The following is a 22085-nucleotide window of genomic DNA, read 5'->3' as shown; positions in this document are numbered from 1 at the left end:
ATTAAGGCCAGCTAGAGTACATCAGTAAAACCACATTAAATGACTGAACTACATGTTGAAGAAAATCAAAAGTCTATTTCAGTTTACATGATGTTTCTGAATCACATACATGTGTCTGTGTCTGTGCACAAATGTTGATTTTGGGTTTTGGGTTTTGTTTTACTCATAGTTTACAGTTTAATGTGATTTTGTTGTTGTTGTTGTTTACTTCATTGCATTGCTACATCAGAAATTGTGCCAGAATCCAAGAATAACAATTCATCAATCCTGCATGACAGTTTACTCACAGTGTTCTATGAGTAGGTGTTTCAAGAAAAGTTTGATGACCCTCAGGTAACTCTAAATATAGTATTATTCACTGGGACTGGAATTAGATCTGACATAAGCCTACACCTTAAAGTAGAATTAGGATTTTACTTCTTTCTTCATTGATAGACAATAGAAAAGGAAATGATGAAATGCATAGCCTGGGATGGGAAACTTATTTACTTGTTTCCCAGTAAGTTTCTTTTCTGCACAAAGCTGAGATAGATTTACGATCAGCAGCAAGCCACAGGATCTAGCTTCACGTAACTGCTGTAATGATAGCAAAGATAAGAGAAGCCCTTTGTTCAGCATTTTCCTTCAAGAGGATAAATTCAGATTCACCTTGTATTTTAAGGAGCTCTGAATTAATCCTCCAGCAGATAAATATTTTTCATTAAGTTCAGCATCCCATGCTTATTAAAATTTAATCACTAAAGTTGACAGAAAAAAATACTTGTAAAAAATGCCCAGCGCTGCCTCATTTACAAACACCCAGGCAAGCACTGAGCAACCAGACATGGGCAGCCCAGTCCTTCAGATCGTGGACAAAAAAATCTGAGTACATGAAGAAGAAAAGCAGCAAGATAAGTGGCGCCAATGGGGAGAGGGAGAGAGGACTGGAAATCTAAAGGAGATGTCTAAGAAAAACAGAATTATGTTTTATACAAAACAGAAAGTGAGTACACACATGCAATCAATCATACAACTAAAACAGGAAAGAGCACAGGAAGTGTAAAATCTTGAAAGCACTCTTCAGTAAAATTTCTTAATCTATTGTTACATTCAAAATTCTGCTTACCAGACACCTTAAATATATAGAAACAGCATCTTATTTTTGCACATACTGTTTTGGACATGCCCCACTCATGCATATTTAAAGACAGTCAGCAAGACCATGCAATGAAGAAGGGAGAAAATACACTGACAATATCTGAAATGCCAATAGGATAAGCAGGAGTAAGAATCAAGGATTCTCATGCATGATCCAGCATTTAGGTGAAAGAAGAATGAAAAAATAACAACAAGCAAAACCAACCAACCAATCAACCAAAAACATAGGGGAGGGGAAAAAGAACCAAAGCCTCTTACCATTATTACTGTTATCATCAACTAAAATGATCTCTTTGAGCAGGTGAGCAGGAGTCCTGTCGATGGCTGAATGAATAGAGCGCAGAATCACTGAGAGAGCTTCATTAACAAATATGAATACAATGCTGACTTCAGGAAGACTGTCAGGAAATGTAAGGTTTCTGCACCTGAAGAAAAAGATTTAAAAAAACCCCAGTGTAAACTGTTGGAAGCAACAACGTCAACACAAGCTGTTTCAGAAAAATCTATCCCCAGCCATAAGAATGACAAGAGAGCATTTGCAGGCAAGGATCAGAAGGCCCCCATACCTGTTCAGAGCACATATAGGCAAGAATCAGTTTAATTACTACCTAAAAAAAATAATCTCTGAAAACAATCTCCTGATTCTGACTGTGCAACCAAGGCCTAGAGTGAGCTCCCTTTTTCATCCAAGGCCCAAAACAATGACATTTTGTTTGCAAACCAACTGCAAACTCCTGTTTTAATGCAGTCTCCAACAGCAGTTTACCACACTAATTATTTTTCCTACAGAACCGACCACCTAGCTCAGTCAAAATCAGGGGCTTCTTTCTCAGCTCAATAAAAACAGTAAAAGATCCAGGTCCAAAGAACATCCTGCTACAAAAGCTAAGACAGTGTAGCCAGAAAAATGGGTAAAAAGGATGGGAAACATGTCAGCTCAGCCAAGGGTTTCAATTAAAATGAGAAACACTGTCTGATGGATTTTCCTGTGCTTAAAAAAAATATATATATTTTAGCCACATTCCAATCTGCTTAAGCAAACAGCAGTGTAGAAGTGCTGCCCACAACTTCAAGGTTCCTTAATGTTTTATTGCTTGTCCTCTCCATTTAAAAAAGGATTCAATTTTTGTAATTTTATGAAGAATATATAGGCCCTTTTACCAATTTATGTCTTTTAATCTGTCAACAAAATGCTTGCTTTTTTAATAAAGTCAGAAGTTAATGAAGTAATTGTTTTTCTCTGAAACTTTTCTTATTTTCATGCAGTGTATCTGAACAACAGTTAATTCTACCTTTTTCTCAGATCTGAAACTATTTACTAGGCCGACCTAGGCACCATTTCTAGATAGGCACTATAGATGGAACTGGTTGATGCCAATGCTTTTCTCTGTCTCCTGACAACACTGATGTGGCCATCTTCTCTCAAGATGTCTAGATTCACGACATCCAGGAACTCCTGAAAGCGGTGGAAAGTTTTACTAACAGCTGATGCTTAGCACACAGAAAGCACAAAGGATTCAGAATTGTTAAATCATGCTTGAATATGACTCCTTAAATAAACGTGTTCTTCAGTCAGAAGAGAAAATATAACTTTTTTTTTATTATTTCCTAGTTTGATCTGTGTAGTCAATAAATACAAAGAAATATCACAAAAGCATTCCTTCTCACATGCTTGTTGTTGCACAAAAATGAAGCTCAATCAAGATGATGCATTTACATTTACATTTTTAAAGCTTCTGAAAAGAGTCACTGCACAGAAAACATGATATCCAAAGACAGAGATACACATAACATCCAGAATTCAGCTGGTCAACCAATTTTCTCAATTCAGTCACTAGTTTGAAATTGATGGAAATCACATTAAAGAATTTTTTTAATATTTTAGGTACTTTTCTCTGTTACCACGTGGAAGAACGACATAGATACATGAAACAGAAAACAGTCTTGAAAAAGTAACAACAGTTTTAGTCTTAAAATGGGTACACTATATTTTTAGTAAGCTGGTTCATTCATCATTCAGAAACAAACATGAAATCTATTCACAGAGATCTACAGCTTTTTGTTCCATGTCATCAACACAAGAGAGAAACAATTAAAATGGTGTTTGGATTTCCTATTGAAAGCATCATCTTTTGGCAGCATAACAAATCAAAACTTACTTTCCAAAATCAGTTTGTATTTCTATTGGTGTGTTACTCCCGCTTTCACTGGTAAGAAAGCTTCCAGCTTTAAGCATCAGACTGAAAAGTTTTCTTTTAATCTTTCAGGAGATTAAAAGCATGTCAGTTGGTTGTTCGGGCTTTTTTGAGTGTCACTGGACAGCAAGTCAAATGTAACAACAGCTTGTGGAAGTGTCATTTATAATCAACTGCCCTCCCTTCTTTTTCTTCTCTTCAAAGTGAATGTCAAATCATTACTGATGACTTGTAATAAATTTTTACTACTCTTTGAAAATTGGATTATCATAAAGACATGTTCTATACCTGGCTTTTAAAAGCTGGTGCAGTCATGATTCTTATCTGGTTTGAGGGAGTCCTACTGGCAATCAGGATTTTCTAAGAAGGACTTAGCAATAGTTTCACATTAGAGGGAATCTAAATAAAAATTGAAATATTTCAGCAGAGTGAGATGTAACCTCTGAAGTGCACAGCTGCTCAGAAGCTCACATACAAGACAGGAAGGAGAAGCTTTTTCCATGAAGCACCATGGGTCCTCTGAATTAATCAGAGTCATAGTTACCTTTCTAGAGATAAGAACTTGAGTGTTTTTTATTCAAAATAAAACACTACAACAAGAGACAGAAGGAACTGCCTTTTCTTTCAGATGGCAACTAGCGCAAGGCAGCACTGGTTTTCCCTGTTCAGACAGTAGTTCATGAGTTAAAACCTTCAACCAGGACAGAAGGAGTATGAGTTCAACCTTCTCTGATCTCTCCAGAGAGCTATATAACAACATTCCAGTTTGGTGCGGTTATTTTCAGTCATTCCACTTTCTGTGGAGCAATTAAATGGACCCTAACTTGGAGTGATACTAAGTAAGACTCCAGCTTCATGTTTAGGGCAAACTCCTTGGAGGAAGGACCTGTACTGCAGTACCAATCCCAATGGATGTTCATGCATTTTAAACTCTGGCCTTCACTCTGCATGGCCATGTCCAATATGCCACAGTAACTCTTGTGATCACTTTTTTCTTTCTTTTGCAAGCTAACGTTTATTGTTTTTAGTTAAGAATTGCTGCTTTGACTGAAGGAATAAAGGCACTTTCACAAAGCCTGCAAATCAAGTGTTAGGGTACTTTATTGGGAAGCAATATATAAAATCAGAATGGTTGAGGTTGGAATGGCCCTCTGGAGGTCATCCTGTTCAAGCCCCTGCTCAAGCAGGCTCAGCTAGAGCCAGCTGTCCAGGACCCCATCCAGACAGCTTTTTGGGTATCTCCAAGGATGCAGACTCAACAACCTCCCTGGGCAACCTGTGCCAGTGCTCGGTCTACCTCGAAGAAAAAGTGTTCCAGTTTGTGCTCATTGTCTCTGGTTCTGTCACTGAGCAACACTGAAAAGAGCCTGGCTCTTTCCTCTTTGCAGACTCCCTTATATATATATACACTTATATACATTGACGACATCCCCCCAAACTTCCTCTTCTCCAGGCTAAACAGTTCAAACTCTATATAAACACACAAGGTTTTAAATCTTCTCAAGGAGAAAGGATAGTTCTCCACACCAGCCTCCTGTACCCTAGAGTGAGTATTTTAACCTCTGGAATGACTCATTTAAGAAAGGTCACTTTCTGTGATGAACAATCTCTTAAAGCACTGTTTAAAACACTGTCTAGATGACTGAGTAGGTGAAGCAGGCACAAATTTACAAGAGTTCTACACTGTCAAATCTGAGTTGAATCTTTGGCAAATGTGAATTTTAGGCACCACCAAGGTTAAGTAGCATCTGAAAACAGGACTTTTCAAGGTGTATATTTCAGGCTCAAAGTGTTTGTACTTATGATCACACTCAATTTTTAAATACTTAACCTCACAGTTTTACAAAAGGTGCTAAGATCATTACAGATCCAACTCCTTGAAGAGACCTGTTCATGGCACATGGTGTGTGTGCACGTGCATACCATTCAGCATTGACAAAAGAAATTCCATATGCAATCTGGTTACTATTACTTTGTGGGTACCATTTCTTATATGACAGTTAGATGTACAAATTTGCATGGGCATAATGAGAAATTACTAAAAAGCTTCTCATCTCCTGTACACATTTATAAAGCTAGCACATTTCTGTTTGATGTACTAAATGAAATTTAATCCAAGTTTTGAAAATTTTGCTTCAAACAGACTATGAACTAGCTGACAGGCTCATACATAACGAAATAATTTTCCCTATTAACCTGAAAAGAACCTGCAAAGCCTGTTATTTTAGTGATTCACTTGCAGTCAAAATGCATAGAGACAGAAAATGGTCCAGCAAACAAAGCTACAGCCAATCTACCTTTTAGCATCCTAGATTAGGCATAGTAGTATTTGTTATCCTAAGCAAAACCAATGTACATAGAAGATAAAAAAGAAATGCTAGCAAAAATGGTGTCACCTATTAGATATAGAGCAGCACAGTGATTTGGGAAAGTACTTGGAAAAAGCAGTGGAAATATAGTTTAAATAATTAAAAGATGTTGCTTCCTTAAAACCTGGCGTTCTTTTCCTCCTCTATCAATTAAACTAAAATGTTCAAACAAATTTCTGCTTCTGACATGTCTCTCATCCATTTAAAGAAAATTATTTGGTTTTGGTTTTACTACCTATATTCCTTTGCGTATATCCAGATTAGATCACATTACAGAATCAAAGAATGTTTTGAGTTGGAAGGGACCTTAAAGATCATCTAGTTCCAGCTCCCCTGCATGGGCAGGGACATCTTCCCCTAGAACAGGCTGCTCAGAGCCTCATCCAACCTGCCCTTGAACGCCTCCAGGGATGGAGCCCGCACAACATCTCTGGGCAGCCTGTTCCAGTGTTTCACCACCCTTACACTGAAGAATTTATGCCTGGTCTCTAACCTAAATCTCTCTTCTTTCAGCTTAAAACCATTACCCCTTGTTCTTTCACTGCAAGCCACTGTAAAGAGTCCCTCCCCAGCTTTCCTGTAGGCCCCCTTCAGCCACGGGAAGGCCACTATGAGGTCCCCCCGGAGCCTTCTCTTTTTCAGGCTGAACAACCCCAACTCCTTCAGCCTGTCCTCATAAGAGAGGTGCTCCAGCCCTCGGATCATTTTCATGGCCCTTCTCTGGACACTTTCCAACAGATTAATTGTCTGGCATCCTGTGCAAGAAAACAGCAGTGTTTCATGCTACAAACGTCATTTGACTCCCTTTTAGCCCCACTATACAGTAAAAGATAACAATACATGATACAAAAGAACATAATTAGGCTCCCATTGTGTCTAATTTCTTTAGTCTTTTCAAATGGATTAATTTTAATTGAGGATACATTCCTAAATTGAGTTAATGTTTTCTTTTCTCCATTCAGAATAATTTACATCTTTCAGCTTGAATTCAGTTCTTTTTCAGTGTGTGTAGTTTAAAAATTACATGCATTAAAAAAAATGTATTTTCCTGTCTATGTTCTTTTTCCAAACAGTGACCAAAAAAATTATCTATTTTTTTTAATTATTATTTAAAGAAATCAGAATTAAACCCACACACCTCAGATCATGAACAGAATGCAGAGCACTTGGGCAGGTTCACAAGTGTATCTGTCTTCCTCTTTATGCCCAGTTTTATGAGGAATAGAATTCCATAATTCTAGGAATAAAGAAGAAACAGCTACAGAGAAAGGGTGTGTGTATACGTGTATAAAATATACTGAAAGGGGAAAAGGGGAGGAAATTGTATGGATCAAAATCTTAGATCCATTAAGCCCCATGAATTGCAAGGTTGCGCGGCAACCAGCAAAGCACAACTTGCAATGACAGCTCTGCCTCAGACTCATCCAGGGCCCTTGGACAAGACCCCTTATCTGCCCCTCTGTAAAGTGAGTGAGGCTCTCACTAAAAAAACCCACAAATCCACAAAGTATAGTGCATATTTCAGTATTATGACTTACTGATTTTTAAATGTAAATTCTAAATATTATTTAGAATTGCAATAACGAGTATGATCTCAATGTAGCTAAAAAATTACCTCTAGCAACCTACTCTGTTAAATCACATTGGGCTAATAATGCTAAAAGAACAGTTGTCATGGTTACCAGAAATTCAGAGAAACTCCTGGTGTTCTATTTCAAGCACAACTCTGGTGGATGGAGGACAGCATACATTATGAACCTTCTTTCAAATATTTGTCCACATGAAAATCTCATTTGTCTAGAATAAATGCATTGAATGAGACAATTTGGCCAGTCACATTAAAATTAGTTTAGCACAACTATGCAGTAAGACCAACAGAGCAAGAAAGATTTCCTGTATTAATAACTTATCTGTGAGACCTTCTACAAATTTGTATGTAAATTATGGAAAAGAATTATCCTCTGCAATTTTTGAGAACCTTTCACCAAGCATTACATGGGTATTGCAGCCAACAATAGCAACAGAAGACATTTTGTATTTTAATAACAAAATTATGTCATTTATTCTGCTTTGTTTTTTTTATAGAGAATGCTGTAAAGCCTATTGCTAAAACATCTGGAGTTGGGGTATTGTTTTAAGAAGATATGAGGGAGGGAACTTTAGATCCAACAAATTAAGAGTTTCTCAGAAGCACAAGCAGTAACGGAATTGTACTTACTTCAAAATCTGATCACATTTTGTCATCAGCCAAAATGGCAAATGGAAGATCAAGATGTATGGGAGGAAAACAATCCCCTTCTGGCACAGATGAAATAAATAGCACTAAAACACTTTCAAAGAACTGAATCTTGTAAGAATTCCAGCTCAACTACACTGCTTGTATTTATAATTTAATTTTGTGATCATTCTTCATTTTTCCTTTCACTATTATCAATATTTTAAGAGTTAAATGAACTATGCTAACAAAGCTGGCACTGAACAGCATATTAAAAAAAGTGTTTCTTCCTCATGTCTGAGGATTGCAATCTATAACAGAAGCCAGAAAGACAGTATTCCTGCTGCAAATCTAGAAATCTGCTTGTGGTCATCATCTTCTATTACAAGGGAGCAAAGCCAGGCCTACAATCTTGTGAGGAATATGAATAGAGTTACCATGTCACTACAAGAAAACATGACTAACTGGTTTTCCCCCTCCTGACACCAACCCCTAAAAACAAACAAACAAACAATTGTAATAAGATTAATAACAGAGAGGGAAGTGGATAAATACGCAGAAAAATTCCAAGATTGAAACATAAAAGTGATTATTTCTTGGTCTCCTAAGCATCTTATAGCATAGATTTAATGGTAACAGATTGAATCTCCACTCCTTTTAAGGAAAGTTATTAATATTGATAAAATTACACAATAAAGGTCCATTTTCTTCTTTGTACTTAAAACCAAGACCTTTATATGAATAAAGCAGTAAGAACAGTAAGCAGGGAGTTTGATAATCTCCATAAAACTCATTTTTGGATGAACATGAGAAGAATTCTGTATAGCTATTTGGCCAAAAATTGTTAGCCTCTCACAGCAGTATGCCAGGCATTATTCTGACTATGATCGTGTGTTATGACATTAAAAAAAGACTGAGAGAGAGAAAACAAGAGAGAGAGAGAGTGTGCAGATTACTGCTTTGCATATTCTTTCAGTTAACAGAGACAATGGGGGACATCAAACCAAGAAGTGTACATCATTATTAACTTCAGCTATTATAGCAGCTTAGAGACTGCAGCTTATTTTATAACGCTGATAAGAGATACTAAATATTTCTAGAGCAGCCATTTGAGGAGTTGCTTTCAGACAGGACAAAGTGAAGCACAGATCAGAATCACAGAGGGTGGCCACTCAGGCAGCACACACCACAGCTATCACTCAGTTTGAAGGCAGGCAAAAGTGAGACAAGGAAAAGAATCCAGAGAAGAGAGATGAGTAAAAGAGAGTGTAAATATGACAAAAATAAATAATGTATTTAACAAGAATGCTGAATAATTTGGTAATTTTAGGACTTTTGTCCAAAACAATACGATAGGTAAAGTGCCAAACTCTTACGCTTTTGAAGGGATTTCTTTGAAACATCAAATGCAACATGCAATATTTATGCTATCTTTCATGAGTAGAAAGAACTCAGTCAGAAATGAATATGGAGCCATATCCTTCACTAACATAAGCTCAGCAAAACAGAACTGCTTCACAGACACATGTGGAAGCAAATGCCTATGGAATGCAAGTCTGTAGGCACTGGCTTTTAAGGAGAACCAGAGCTAACATGCAAATGCCCAGCCTGAACCTCATAATATGAGATCACAAGTTTTTCTTATATCAGTTTTAATAAAGGAAAACCTACAGATTTATAAAGTCAGATGTCTTACATCCAGGGCAGCATATACCACCACAACACAGATGAACATTTTGGACCAATGTACACACATAAACAGGTTTGTCCTAAAACACATCACTCTCCTCATCCAATTTCTTCTCACTCATAGTCACGTTTGCAGTCAGTGGATTTCACACTTGTTCTGTTTGTGTCCACTTTACCACAAACCTAATTCTGCTGCTCTGCAAGACTTCCACCATTATCCGTTGCTGAATTGAGCCTCAAAGTAATACAGTCCGGGACTGGTGAACTGTTTGAAACAAGAAGTACTTACAAAAAGGCCAAAGTCTTTCTCTGCACAGGAAACAGGACTTTCCCTGCATTTTTCTAATTGCTATACCATACTATTTAGCAATCTCCAAAGAAGAAAAATCATCTGTTTGTAAATGCTTCTTTTCCCCTCCAACTCCTCTTGTCTTTGCTTCTTCATACCAACAGTACTTTTACCAATGCAAAAGAAGTTTGGCTGACTGCAGTTACACTGATTGAAAAAAGTTGCTTTATGCCTAGTGGCCAGCTCCTTTATATCATAAAGTCTGTGCAGGAGCAAAACTGCAAAACAGTCCCTCTGCTAGGGTCCTGCTCCACCCTTCTTTTCCATTACCACTGACACTCTCCCATCATATAAAGAAACAAGAATGTTTTCTCTCTTTCGCATACGTGCTTCAGCACACTGGGTCAGGCAAGAAAAAATCTGCAAGCCAATGAAATAGAGTCCTAAGTGCATCCACTCGAAAGGAGATTTAGTACACAGCTTTGGGATCCCTAAACAACGTCAGTTTTAATAATGTCTGTTTGTGCGAGCTTGTTCAACATTTCACTCAAGACAAGCTTTGTGGGTACAGCATGCCCTACTTAACGTAATGAGCACGACAGAATTATAACTAAAACAGAACTATTATCCTGTTCCTACACACAGTAAGGGTAACATTGCCTTCCTCAATGCTTCCAAGCTTATTATAGCCAGTAGTTATTTGTTGGTCTGCAATGTGCATGTTACGGGCTAACAGATGCACATAATGGTGGAAAACAGCAGAGCACCCAATTTCAGCAGAAGAAAATAAATTGAGGCCTTGGGAGAGACAATAGAAGCACTACTCAACAACACAGTCTACTAAGCACTGCAAAGATGGAGCCCACTTTTCTGTTGTCTTTCCAACTTCCTCTTCTTCATATGATAGAAGACAACTAACCCCAGAAAGATCTATATGAACACTGTTCCTTTAACTACCTGCCCACAAGCCTTTGCTGGGACTCCAATGTCATGCTGACTCTTGCAGAACCACTGCTAAATCCAAGCTAATGAGCTTGGTTAGGCCTAGGCTAACTCTTGTCTAAGGCTATTGTGGTACCTCTGTCATATCCATGCTTTTGTGCATTTCTAGTCAGAACAGAAATACCAGCACAGGCCCAGCAAAGTTGATTAACTCGGCCTCCATGCCCCTTGCTGTGTGCTCTCTTCAGATGAAGCTGTCCTTGGCTTTCATGCTATGCTGCTTGAGCCTAGTATCTGCCCATGGATAATTTAGAGTACATTTATAAAGACTCTGGAAGTGATTAATGCAATGGGCCTTAAAAATAGGTGCTACAAAACTTGAAAATTCATCATTATAGCAGAAAACATACTCTTGCAGGGTAGATTTCCACACACACACACTATCACCATGCATGTGCTCTCAAATGAGAATTTGCATATCACGAGTGGGAAATCTTTTTTCAGCAACATGATTGTCAGATTACCCTGTAGGTTTGTACTCTGTGAGGTGCTGTATATACAGCAAACAGTGTACAGACTACCCAGCAACACTCTTCATTTACCTCAGTATTAGAATTTACCACGTTTCAGTGTCAGATTACTTGCTCCTGAACCATGACAAAGGGTGAGTGGAAAAGTAAAAATCTTCCTGACCTAACACTACTAAGACATTATTTTGTATGCATGCATACATAAACATACTGTAATGTCTAATATATTTCTGGTAGATAGTTAAATAAGCATTAAAAAATTCAGAGGAATTAGGATCATGATTCGTTTCTGACTGGAGTTTCTTTTTAAATCCCAACTCTAATTTATTTCTTTCAGCTAGAGTCACATCCATTTTCCTTGTCTTTTTAATTTTTAAAATCCATAGTTATAAAAAATTTATATTTAAGTCATTCAGGAAAGTAATTTTAAAAGAGATATAAGAATAGAGACATTTCTGTCATGGATCTCATTAGTTACAGAAGATTTATTTTTCCTTTAAATTAGTTTACAGTTAAAAGTAACAGACCATTGTCTCTACACACTGTGGTAAACTAATTTAGCCAAAACACAAATAAAATTGTATGGACCTCGATTTCCTTAAAGTCATTATTTTGGCAAATCCACAACATAAGTATTTCTAAAATGTGACATATATTAATATTTAAAATTGCTAAACTCTTGCCTGGAATGGTGTCCCCATCTTTTCATTAATACCAGGCAACTTAATATAGGGTAAAAAGTACTGCTTATTACTTTAGTAATTAAAACATTCGATTAAAGTGAATAAGAACACATCTGGATTGCTTTTGGAATTGGCAAGGAACTGAGAAGCCTTTCATATCTTGATTACTGGTTCAATTCCCTGAGTACCCATGATGTTTATTTTAACAATTTCATTTTTTTTAATGAGCTGCAAAAAAACAGTTTTCCCTCCACCCATTTCCAGATCCCCAGAGCTGCTATCTCATCAAAGGATCAGATGTATTACTAAGTTTGAAAAAAAGTCGAGTATTTACTGTCTCAGTGAATGGTGTGGCCAGAACATGCCTCAAATGCAAAACAAGGAAGGCTGTTCACTGCCTTGGCCCCATCCATCTCACCGAGCCCTTGTGGAACAACAGTGGATGTATTTACCCTCTCTGATGTGCACACTTCCCAGCAGAGAACAGCCCAGCGACAGAGGCCCTGTGGACTTTCAGCTGGTAGGCACTACTTGAGTAAGGTGCATTTTTCACCACTAAAGCTCAATAGTTTCACCTTATTGATCTTTATCAGACAGTTCCGTTTTTTTTTTTAAAAAAAGCAGTTCTTATTTTCTTCCTATCTTCCTTGTAATTAAATGGGAATTTAACATTAAAAGGTTATTCTTTTAGCAGTAAATACTTGCTATCTAATGTAAATTGTAGGTGAGATTAAGGTTTCAAAGGATCTTGGGAAACTGTAAATGGGTACTTAGTGGGATTTTAATAGGACTTAATTTGGGCGCTCTGGTGCTTCAGGAGATATTTGAAACTTTCAACCTTCATATATTTGATAGAAACTACACATCCTGGCCATTGTATGTTAACTACATTCTATATGACCACACAACCCAAGACTTCCAAGTGGAGAAGAGCTAACAGACTCTACAGCTCAGCACCCACAACACGGAGGTGGAGTTGCAGCACTCACCCGTGAGGCCTAAGGTCAGGCAGTGGCCTGTCCAGCGGCAAGCGATCGCTCAGGTAAGCGTTGTAGCCGTAGTACTGGAATTGTTTAAGTGCAATACGTCTGTTTTCAGGACTGAGATCCTGGCCCCAGTGAGCAAAGAGAGACGAGTCAGTGAACGCTTCAGCAGGATTTTCTTCCAATTTTGGTGGAGCTTCTACAAAAGACAAACAGAAAAAAATAAACCATTTTAGACTCTCATTCCAACTGCCTCTAGGGAACGTTACATTAAAAAGCATAATTTGAAGAACATCACAAAGAACAGCACACACTGCCAGCTTACAGCAGCCTCTAAGTCTTCACGTAACATGCCCTCACAAACCTCTTGTGGCAGTGTAACTATTAATACCTAAGGCTCAAAATTTAATACTGAAAATACAGTTAGTTAAAAACAATTCTTTTGCATCACAATCAGACTAAAGGCTGTGACTGATAAGTCTAAATTAATTAAATGTCAAAAGGATTCTTATCAGACAAGAAGAATATTATTTTAGTTTTATATACAAAAATGAGCTACTTAATTTCCGCCTGAATTATCTTGCTAGAAAAATATTTGTTTTGAAGGGGAAAACAAAAGACAAAGGAAGAGAACAGAGAATTTGTACAGAACACAAAACATGACTGCTGAAGTCTGTGTGTAAAACAAGTTATTTGAAACTACACATTCAACAGAAGAGAAAAGAATAACTGCACTAGGCATTCATATTGAAATAGCAAACCAGTTTCAGTAATACAATAATTTTATGGTCCAATCTATCAATCCAACCTATTTGAATTTGTAGTCCATGCTTAGATGTATGCAATGTTGCTACTGCTATTATCACTGTGTAATATTTGTGTCATTATCAAATCCTTTTGTTCCACAAGGTCTTATCTCCAGGTGCTGAACAAGTAGAGGAGAGGGGAAAAGATATACCTGTAATTTAAGAAGAGTTACAGTACAATGAAATCACAGCATTCATTCTCCATATTTAGTTGCTCAAGAAGTCTGTCCAAGGGGACTTGCAAGGCCCTCTGTATCAGCATTGTCTCACCCCTTCAACCAGCTCTTCAGTCTTAGAAGACCACACAATCTATCCTAGAGAACCCTCTCTCTCTGTAAACACTTTACAATATATAGTGCACTACTAAACAAAGATCGAATACCTTATCTGACCCCAATTTGTCATAATAAACTAGTGACTCACAAAGAAAAAAGTCTTCATTTCCTGGAAGTCCTAATTATTTATGAATAGCCTCCATAGCCATTAACAACTAATCAGCTAAATAAAACCTTCTCACTTCTGAAGAGCTGTACTCAAAAACCACAACTGCCTGGTTATACAAAAACTTACAAAAATAAAAGCAAAGTTTTCAAATGTGTCCAATAGTAGAAATTTCCAACAGTTCAAAGTCCTCCTCAGTACTCACAGAGTCACCTACAGAGCTATGGCTGGCCTAAGCTAGCTGCATGGAAATACCTAAAGAGAACAGTTTATATAGTACTACTATATACCATCAGAATTGCAACTCCCAGAAAATGCCAGGAAGCACATACTTTGATCTCTTACTAAAAAGAACCCAAGATGCAAAAACACAAATTGAGAAGATTAAGTTCTTTGATTTGCTCAAGACGTTTTCCTTTTTCCTCTGACAATACTGACAGGAAACTAACGACACTTGCTTCCCTGCATTACATTCCAGCCTCTGTAAATTGTAATGTTTTTTCACTTCTTCAAGTACTGCCTTCCAGTCTGAATCCTGCAATTGGCTCCAGTTCTTGGATACAAGATCTTTAAGAAGGACAGGCAGGGGAGAAGAGGGGGTGTCACCCTTTATATCAGTGACCAGCTTGAGTCCATGGAGTTCCACTTGGGGATGGATGAGAGCTGACCAAGAGCTTAAGGATGAGGATTAAAAGGAAGACAGGAGAAGGTAAAATTATAGGGGGTACTATGGCCCACCTGATGAGGAAGACTGAGCGGATGAGGCCCTCAACAGGCAGATAAGAGCAGATCATTTTAGAAGGTCTTGAGAAAGGCAGAATAGATTTTAAATACCACTTCAAAAGTCACAGCAACGGGGAAAGTCACAAGTACCTCTATCTGATGTTTGACAACTATGTGATCTCCAAAAAAACTACTTAAATTTACACAAAGAATCTCACGGATCACCTTCACAGCATAAGAGATATTTATATCAAGTATGTTCCTGATCCTGGTCAGTAGAAATTAATGTTGCTTGGCACTTTTTGAGAACATGTAGATTCATGATAATCAACAAAACTGTGCAAATATTCGCTCAACCTGTTGTGTATTACATAAATCTGGACTTCTCCAAATCAAGCACACTCCCCCTGAATGTTTTAAGTGTAATAATAAATATAAAACTTATGTCAGAAGACTGACATAGGATCCACCCACATGCAAACAGAACTCCATGAAGACATCTGAATAAAAAGAAAACTCATGGTAAGAATCGTGCATGCATATGTATTTATAACTATGGGCAGTTTCAGGGATAATTTTCCATGGTTGAAGAGTCCTCCCAGAAACCACCACTTTCACAGAATCACAATCACACAGGCATCTATTGAATTTTATCTAATTATTTTGTGGGCAGGAGAATTTCTGAAAGTGACTTTAATCTCTCACTGTTTACTGGATGAAAAAGCACTCAGTAATCCAGGTTCTATCTGCAAAAACTAAGATTTTACACAATCTGTGAATTTATTTTACAAGCTCTAATAAACCACTTGCCAAATGCAGCCATTTTTTTGCATACTAAGCAAACATGGTATTTCAATACACTGTTCTACAGGAAAAAAACATTAGCAAGAAGTTTCAATTAAATTTCCAATAAATGCAATTAAGCACACATCTCTGATGACTAAGTCTTTTTTCTCTTTATTTGACTGAAAATCCTTGGGGGAAGTGACTATTCAGGCAGTCTCACAAGAAACAAAAACAATCATTATAAGACCATCAGCTGCCTTTCAACTAGTCAATCAGAGTATTTGATGCCTGGTCTCACAGTCAGCTTTTCTTCCCACTTGCTTCTACAACTGCAGAATGATCATGGTAAGCTAAGGCTCAAAGGTGAGCCAGAAAGTAGTATTGCCTGAAGCTATACTAAGGTAGGCACAGTCATCTGCTAGTTATTACTAAAAAGGGAAGATCAGTTCCATTTTTTCCTGTGGGAAGAAACCTTAATGCAGTGGTAACCTGCTGCAAATGGTAACACAGGGTCTTCTCCACATTAACTTCTCACAACATGTGAAGTGCAGCACTGTACACAGATGTGAAGTCAGTATTAACTCTTAGCAGACCAACACTTTGCCATTAAATCAATTAATATGAGAGATAAAGCACACAAAGATCAGCTGGTTGTACCTGTGGACTGAGGAAGTCTCCTTCCGAAAGGCTGGCTAGTCACAGCATCAGAATGGGTCACACATTGCTTACTCTGAGTCAGAAAACCTCACACCTTGTTTTCCATAAGCACCACCATGTCTTTAGCTCATACTTTCTGCACCATGCTTACTAGTTATGCAATTAATATTATTATAAAATCTATTGCTTCATCTGCTCTAACTGACTGCAGCTTCCAAGATGGAAACTCACTCTCCTCTTTCTATTGCTCATTTTATAGAATAACTCAAGAGACATCAAATCAGAAGACACCACTGAAATTCAGACTGTACATGACATGAAACTAATTCTCTCCTAGTAATAGAAGATTATTTTATTAGTAATTAAAGCTTGAATGAATTAGGTACAAATAGCAAGGTTTGGGTAGCAGAGGGAATGCAGGAGTGACCTCTGTGGGAGAAGGTCAGGTGCTGCCCTATGCCAGACAAAGCCACTTCCCCAACAGACTCCCTGCTGACCAAAGCTGAGCCCATCAACAAAACTGGTGGCACTTCTGTGAAAAAATATTTTAGAGCAGAAAATGACAATGAAGAGGGAACAAGGGAGCTGCAAAGAGAACAACAGAGGAAATAAGGAAATGAGAGAAGGCCAAGGTCAGGAGAGTAGGAGGTGTCCCATGTTTCCTAATACCCAAGTTGGTAATTAAATGTTTGCATTAATTGGCAATAAATTGCTTGCTTTCTTCAGAGGGTGTACAGCCAAGCAGGAAACAAACAAAACTTCTATCCCTTATTAGTAGTAAGGAGCTGCAGAGAAGCAGTTGTGTTCTTGCATTATCTGCCATGCAAGTGCTGATCCTGAACATTCACATTTCCTTCTCCAGATTTAAGGAAGACCATGAGAATATCATTGGTTGCATCAGGTTTCCAATGGCCTAAACTATGAACTCATGTAATAGCATTAACAGATGGCATTTAGAAGATTAAATGGGTAAGGAATATCACCATATTTAATCTAATTTCAGTGGTACCTAAGGCACAATGATACTAAAGCATCCATAAGGAACATTTTTTTAAAGCAATGAAGCATCTAAATCTGTAATTGGCACTGTGGCCCTTTGTACTGTGACAAGATCCATTTATGGAAGCCTTTAAGCTTCAAAATGAACCAGTTGTCCCCTCTTCCAGCATGCATCTGCAGTTAACAACTACTTGGTTTACAGAAGAGGTCACAAAGACAGCCATGAACAGTAGGAGTTCAGCACTTCACAGGTCAGTACATTGCACGTGATTTATTCTCCTCTGTGCTGCTTAATTTGGACCATCAGCTGCTACCAGTAATACATTTTTTTCCTCTCTTTTATTTTTTCTTATTTATTTTTCTAATTTGTACATTGCATAAATTCTCTCCAGTTCATTCACCAGTGATTCTAAATAGACTCTCTTGTGGTAGTTTTTATTATTTCTCATGCCAGTCTCTCCTTGAAATTTCATGACATAAGAAGAGCCTCCTTAGCTATTAACCATTTCTACAAATAGTAGTACAAGGCCTTGAAGTAAGGAAACCAGATCAAAATATACAGCATAAAATGGCAGCAGACATGACTACTGGGAAATTCTGGTAATCTAGTTACACTGTGGTAACTAAATAAATATGTTTCTGCACACTAAATTTTGTAAAAAACTCACATGTATATTGCATACTTCCAAAAGGAAACTCTCTTCCAACCAACACTGCTGAGAATGACACGACTAACAAAATAGCCAGCTTCACCAGAAAAGCACACTGGCATCATTAGTTTTATCTCCATAAAAACCTTTCTAGCTCATTAATACTCATTTTTTTTCAGCTTCATTCAGATTTCAACTTTTCTTCCTAAGAAAGGTCACCATGAATGGGTTTACAGATAAGATAAAGCCTCAAGCCATTAAAAAGGCTGCAAAAATAGTTGCATAGACAGATTCAGATATGTTGGTTGTTACTAGTCCATAAGATTTGCTTTAGGTTCTACCCTTCATTTGACTGCAGCTCTGCTCACAAAAGCAGCAGCATTTCATATCCAAATTTTACCATTGTGAATATACCTTTCATGGTAACAGAAACTATTATAAAATCTGCAGTGCAAACTTATATGCTGATTTCAGAAAGTGCCAGTAACAAGGAGGTATAGACAGTAAATGAGAAAAAAATATCCTATCTGCAAAATCATCCCCTATGTCATCTAAAAACATGCAGAAGGCATCAACAATTGAGCAGAACTACACATGCTAGCAAGTAACAGGTTGCTCACGATTGAAAAGTGAGTTAGAAATTATACCAGGACGTAGGCAGAAAGGTTTTGATCATATGCTCTTCTGAGTTCTGCCGTGCTTGACACCTGAATTTACCAGCCTGGAAAGGAAGGAGCATGCAACAAGTAGAGGTAATGCAGTAACCCTGCCTTGCCTTACAAGGTGGACTCATGATGCAAATCTAAGTAGACTATCATTAAAGACAAGACAAGCCTCAAGACAAACCTCTCTCTTTGATGTTCAGCAGCCAGATTTTGGGGAAGTTAGCATAAACTTATAAATGCTTTTATGAAAGAGTACTATAGTTTGAAGAAAGTGAAGAAACAGACTTTCTCACACAACCTCAGCCTTCAGTTTCTTTAGACAAGCATGAAGGAGCTCACAACTTTATGTGTGTTCCATTGTCTCTGCTGGCAATTTGGGAATGGTTTCAGGATTTTAAGTACTGACTTTTTTATAGGCCTAACAGCCTCAGACTCTGGCTCCCAGCACTCAAAACATCTATATTGGACTTCTGCAGGCAGTAGCATTTCAGCTTTCTATGGAAAGAAGGATCCTTTCCTCCTTTTCCTCTACATGTGCCCTTCATCTGTTAGCTAACCTATACCCTCTACAGACTCTCCAAAAGCTATTTTAAGTGACAGGTAAAAATCCTAGACTTGCATTGGTCACAGAGCCTTGATATAGTTTTTATAATTATGAAAATTCACTTAAATTTTGTCACACAAGAAGATACACAGAGGAAGATCCCACTTTCAAAGTCTGTCGTAATTAATGCAAACATGTTATCAGCATCCTTAATAATTACAGTCTGACAATTCCTGCTTGGAAGGCTGATCTCGCTATAAACGATGACGCTGCTATAAATCCTCTGTCAGACAAATGAACTTCTGAAATGAAAACATTACCTCCTTGTTTGCACAGCATGATAAAACACACTGACAAGCAAATGCAGAAGCAGCTCACCAGGATGCAACACTCCATCAGCCATGGAGAAAAGTATATTCAGAAGACAAAAATCTAAAGTTACAGTAGCAGTGACAAACCATCCTTCAGAAAGGTTATTTTATGTACTCTCTCATCCCCCCAAAAAATCACAATACTGCTGATGAGGTGTCAAAATTAATATTGCTCTTGTGCTGAAAAGTGAATTTTACTGTTTTGAATATCCAAGTTATGTTAATTCCCCTTGTCAGAATCTAGTTTTGTTCCCAAAGAACTGACTTTAATGGAATTGGACCTAAGAAAAAACAGAAAAGTGGGTTTACCTTCTGCTACCACTACTTACAGCTCAACAATTCATACTGAAGTTGCCAGGGTTCCCCACAGAGACTGACAGAGTCTGTCAGAGTCTGCCTTAACAGAGTAAGAAGAGCAGCAAAGCCCTAATCTTAAGAAAAAAATCTGATCCAAACTATATACCAAACACACAATCACCCTGTGAGGATTCAACTCAATATCCAGTCTTTACATATTCCTACTTACTCCATAGTTAGAATCAATACTGGACAGAGCAGAGAAACAGGGAATTTCAGATTCACACTCACACTGAAGTGCTCTGTGGTTTTTTTTTCTCTTTCATTTTTGACTAAACAGGCCAACCTGGAACCCTGTGTCCTCAGGAAGCCTGGGACACAACTGGCTGGACCTGGAACCCTGCATCCTTGGGAAGCCTGGGACAGACCTGGCTGGGTCTCCCCAGAAGCCACACTGCACAGGGACACTCCACATTGAGCCTGCATGGCTCCCCAGGGCAGGGCTACCACGGATTTCCCCAGCATTGTCTCCTGTATTTATATTACCTACACTTTCCCATTAACTGTATACTAGACAGAACTGTGAGGAGCTAACTATTTCTCAAATACATGCTCATAAAGGGCTTAAGTTAATTGTGCCACACATTCTTAATAATTTACTGAATAGTCAATTCACATCAGGGACTTCTTATCAGAAGTATTAGGGTATATTAGATCTTTGATGATTAGAAGATCCATTAAATCTTCAAATTAAGAAGCTCATATTATCAAGTCTTCTCAGATCTGAAATAATGGAACAAGTTAATATATTGCAAGAGACTGAAGAAGGGAGGCTAACATACTTACTGAAAGCCAATGACAGCAGTTCAAGTTCTTACACAGCAAATGGACAGCCTGGGTATGACAAGTTTGATTTTCAAGCAGCAACTGAATGTGAGTCATTGCAGTGATGATCCAACTCATGAAAATGCCAGAAGGCAGCTTACTTCTGCTAGAGAGTCACCTAAGATTCAACTTCACTTTGCTCAGGATCCAGGCACTTGCAAATATAACAGATCCAAATGCTCCTCCCAAGGAGGAAACATACAAAAAGCCATTGGTCCCACAAGGCTGCACATCAATGGTACAGAATACTGCAAGACCTTCTACTTACCTGGGCTGTGTGTCCTGAACTTATTTCTATTTGATTGTTGATCAGTGGAGATGTCAGCCTGGAAACATAGGCAGATTTTGGGGTTTGACAACAGGATGTTTGTCTCATTTGTACAAAACTCTGCCTCTTCTACAGAATATATTTGAGAGTATGTTCCGCCAAAAAAAGGGCAGACATTCATGTAGAGAAGTTGGATCTTTCCTGCCTAGGCAGACCTGGATAACCTAATAGCTCCTAAAGAGTCATTACACACACGTTACTTTGGACTGGAGAAAGGTGTGAAGATGACTCTCAAAACATGCCTAGCGCTAGAGGGCAGTGCAAGAAACAGGGAAATTTGTCTTTGAAGAGAAATCTGAAGTTTTTATTCAGAACTTGCTAAACAGCTCTCAAAACTGCAAGCAGTAAACTTACAAATTGCTAATTAATCAGCAAATTCTATTAAAGTGGCTATTTCCTAAGGGTAAGAAAACATATAGGAGATAAAATATAATTATTGTCATCAAGCAAATGCTAAACTGTATTGTGTGACTGCATGCAAACTAGATTTTATAGGAACAAAATCTTGGTAAGGGATCAATCTTTTTTTCCTGTATACATTAGATCTGATCTGAAAACACTAAAATCCTGGTCATTGTTGTTTCTACTAGATATCTTCTCACTACTAACTTCTTAAATTCCACTCTAGCCACAACTGTGCCATGGATCAGGCTAGACAGGTCCATGCATCATTCTCGCAAAGTTAACAAAGTTACTAGAAGCCTGGACAACATGAAACTAGGGTAAAAGTTTTTAACTTTTACTGGAAGAGACTGTAAAAGGAAATATGTATTCCCAACTACAATCAATTTCCTCTGATAATATTAATCAAATGAAGACATAGAGGTCTCTGACAGGTAACAATAATGCACTTTGAAGAATTTCTGTATCCCTTGACACTAATATTTTGACAGAGACCTAT

The 22085-nt window shown here is 37.8% G+C and overlaps 1 protein-coding gene across 5 annotated transcripts in view; it reads right to left on the bottom strand.

Moving 5' to 3' along the window:
- Positions 1-22085, bottom strand: part of GALNT18 (polypeptide N-acetylgalactosaminyltransferase 18) — a 225616-nt gene that overhangs the window by 101283 nt on the left and 102248 nt on the right. For all 5 annotated transcript variants that reach the window (XM_051621793.1, XM_051621794.1, XM_051621796.1 and 2 more), the window contains 2 exons: positions 13039-13231; positions 1396-1562 (listed from right to left, as the gene is read on the bottom strand). In XM_051621793.1, the coding sequence (XP_051477753.1) occupies positions 1396-1562; positions 13039-13231 (360 nt within the window). The remainder of the gene's footprint in view (positions 1-1395; positions 1563-13038; positions 13232-22085) is intronic.

This window comes from Apus apus, chromosome 5, assembly GCF_020740795.1.
Source record: "Apus apus isolate bApuApu2 chromosome 5, bApuApu2.pri.cur, whole genome shotgun sequence".
In the NCBI taxonomy this organism is placed as follows: Eukaryota; Metazoa; Chordata; class Aves; order Apodiformes; family Apodidae; genus Apus; species Apus apus.
Note: the sequence above shows the minus strand (reverse complement) of the source record. Positions and strands in the feature narration are given on the sequence as shown.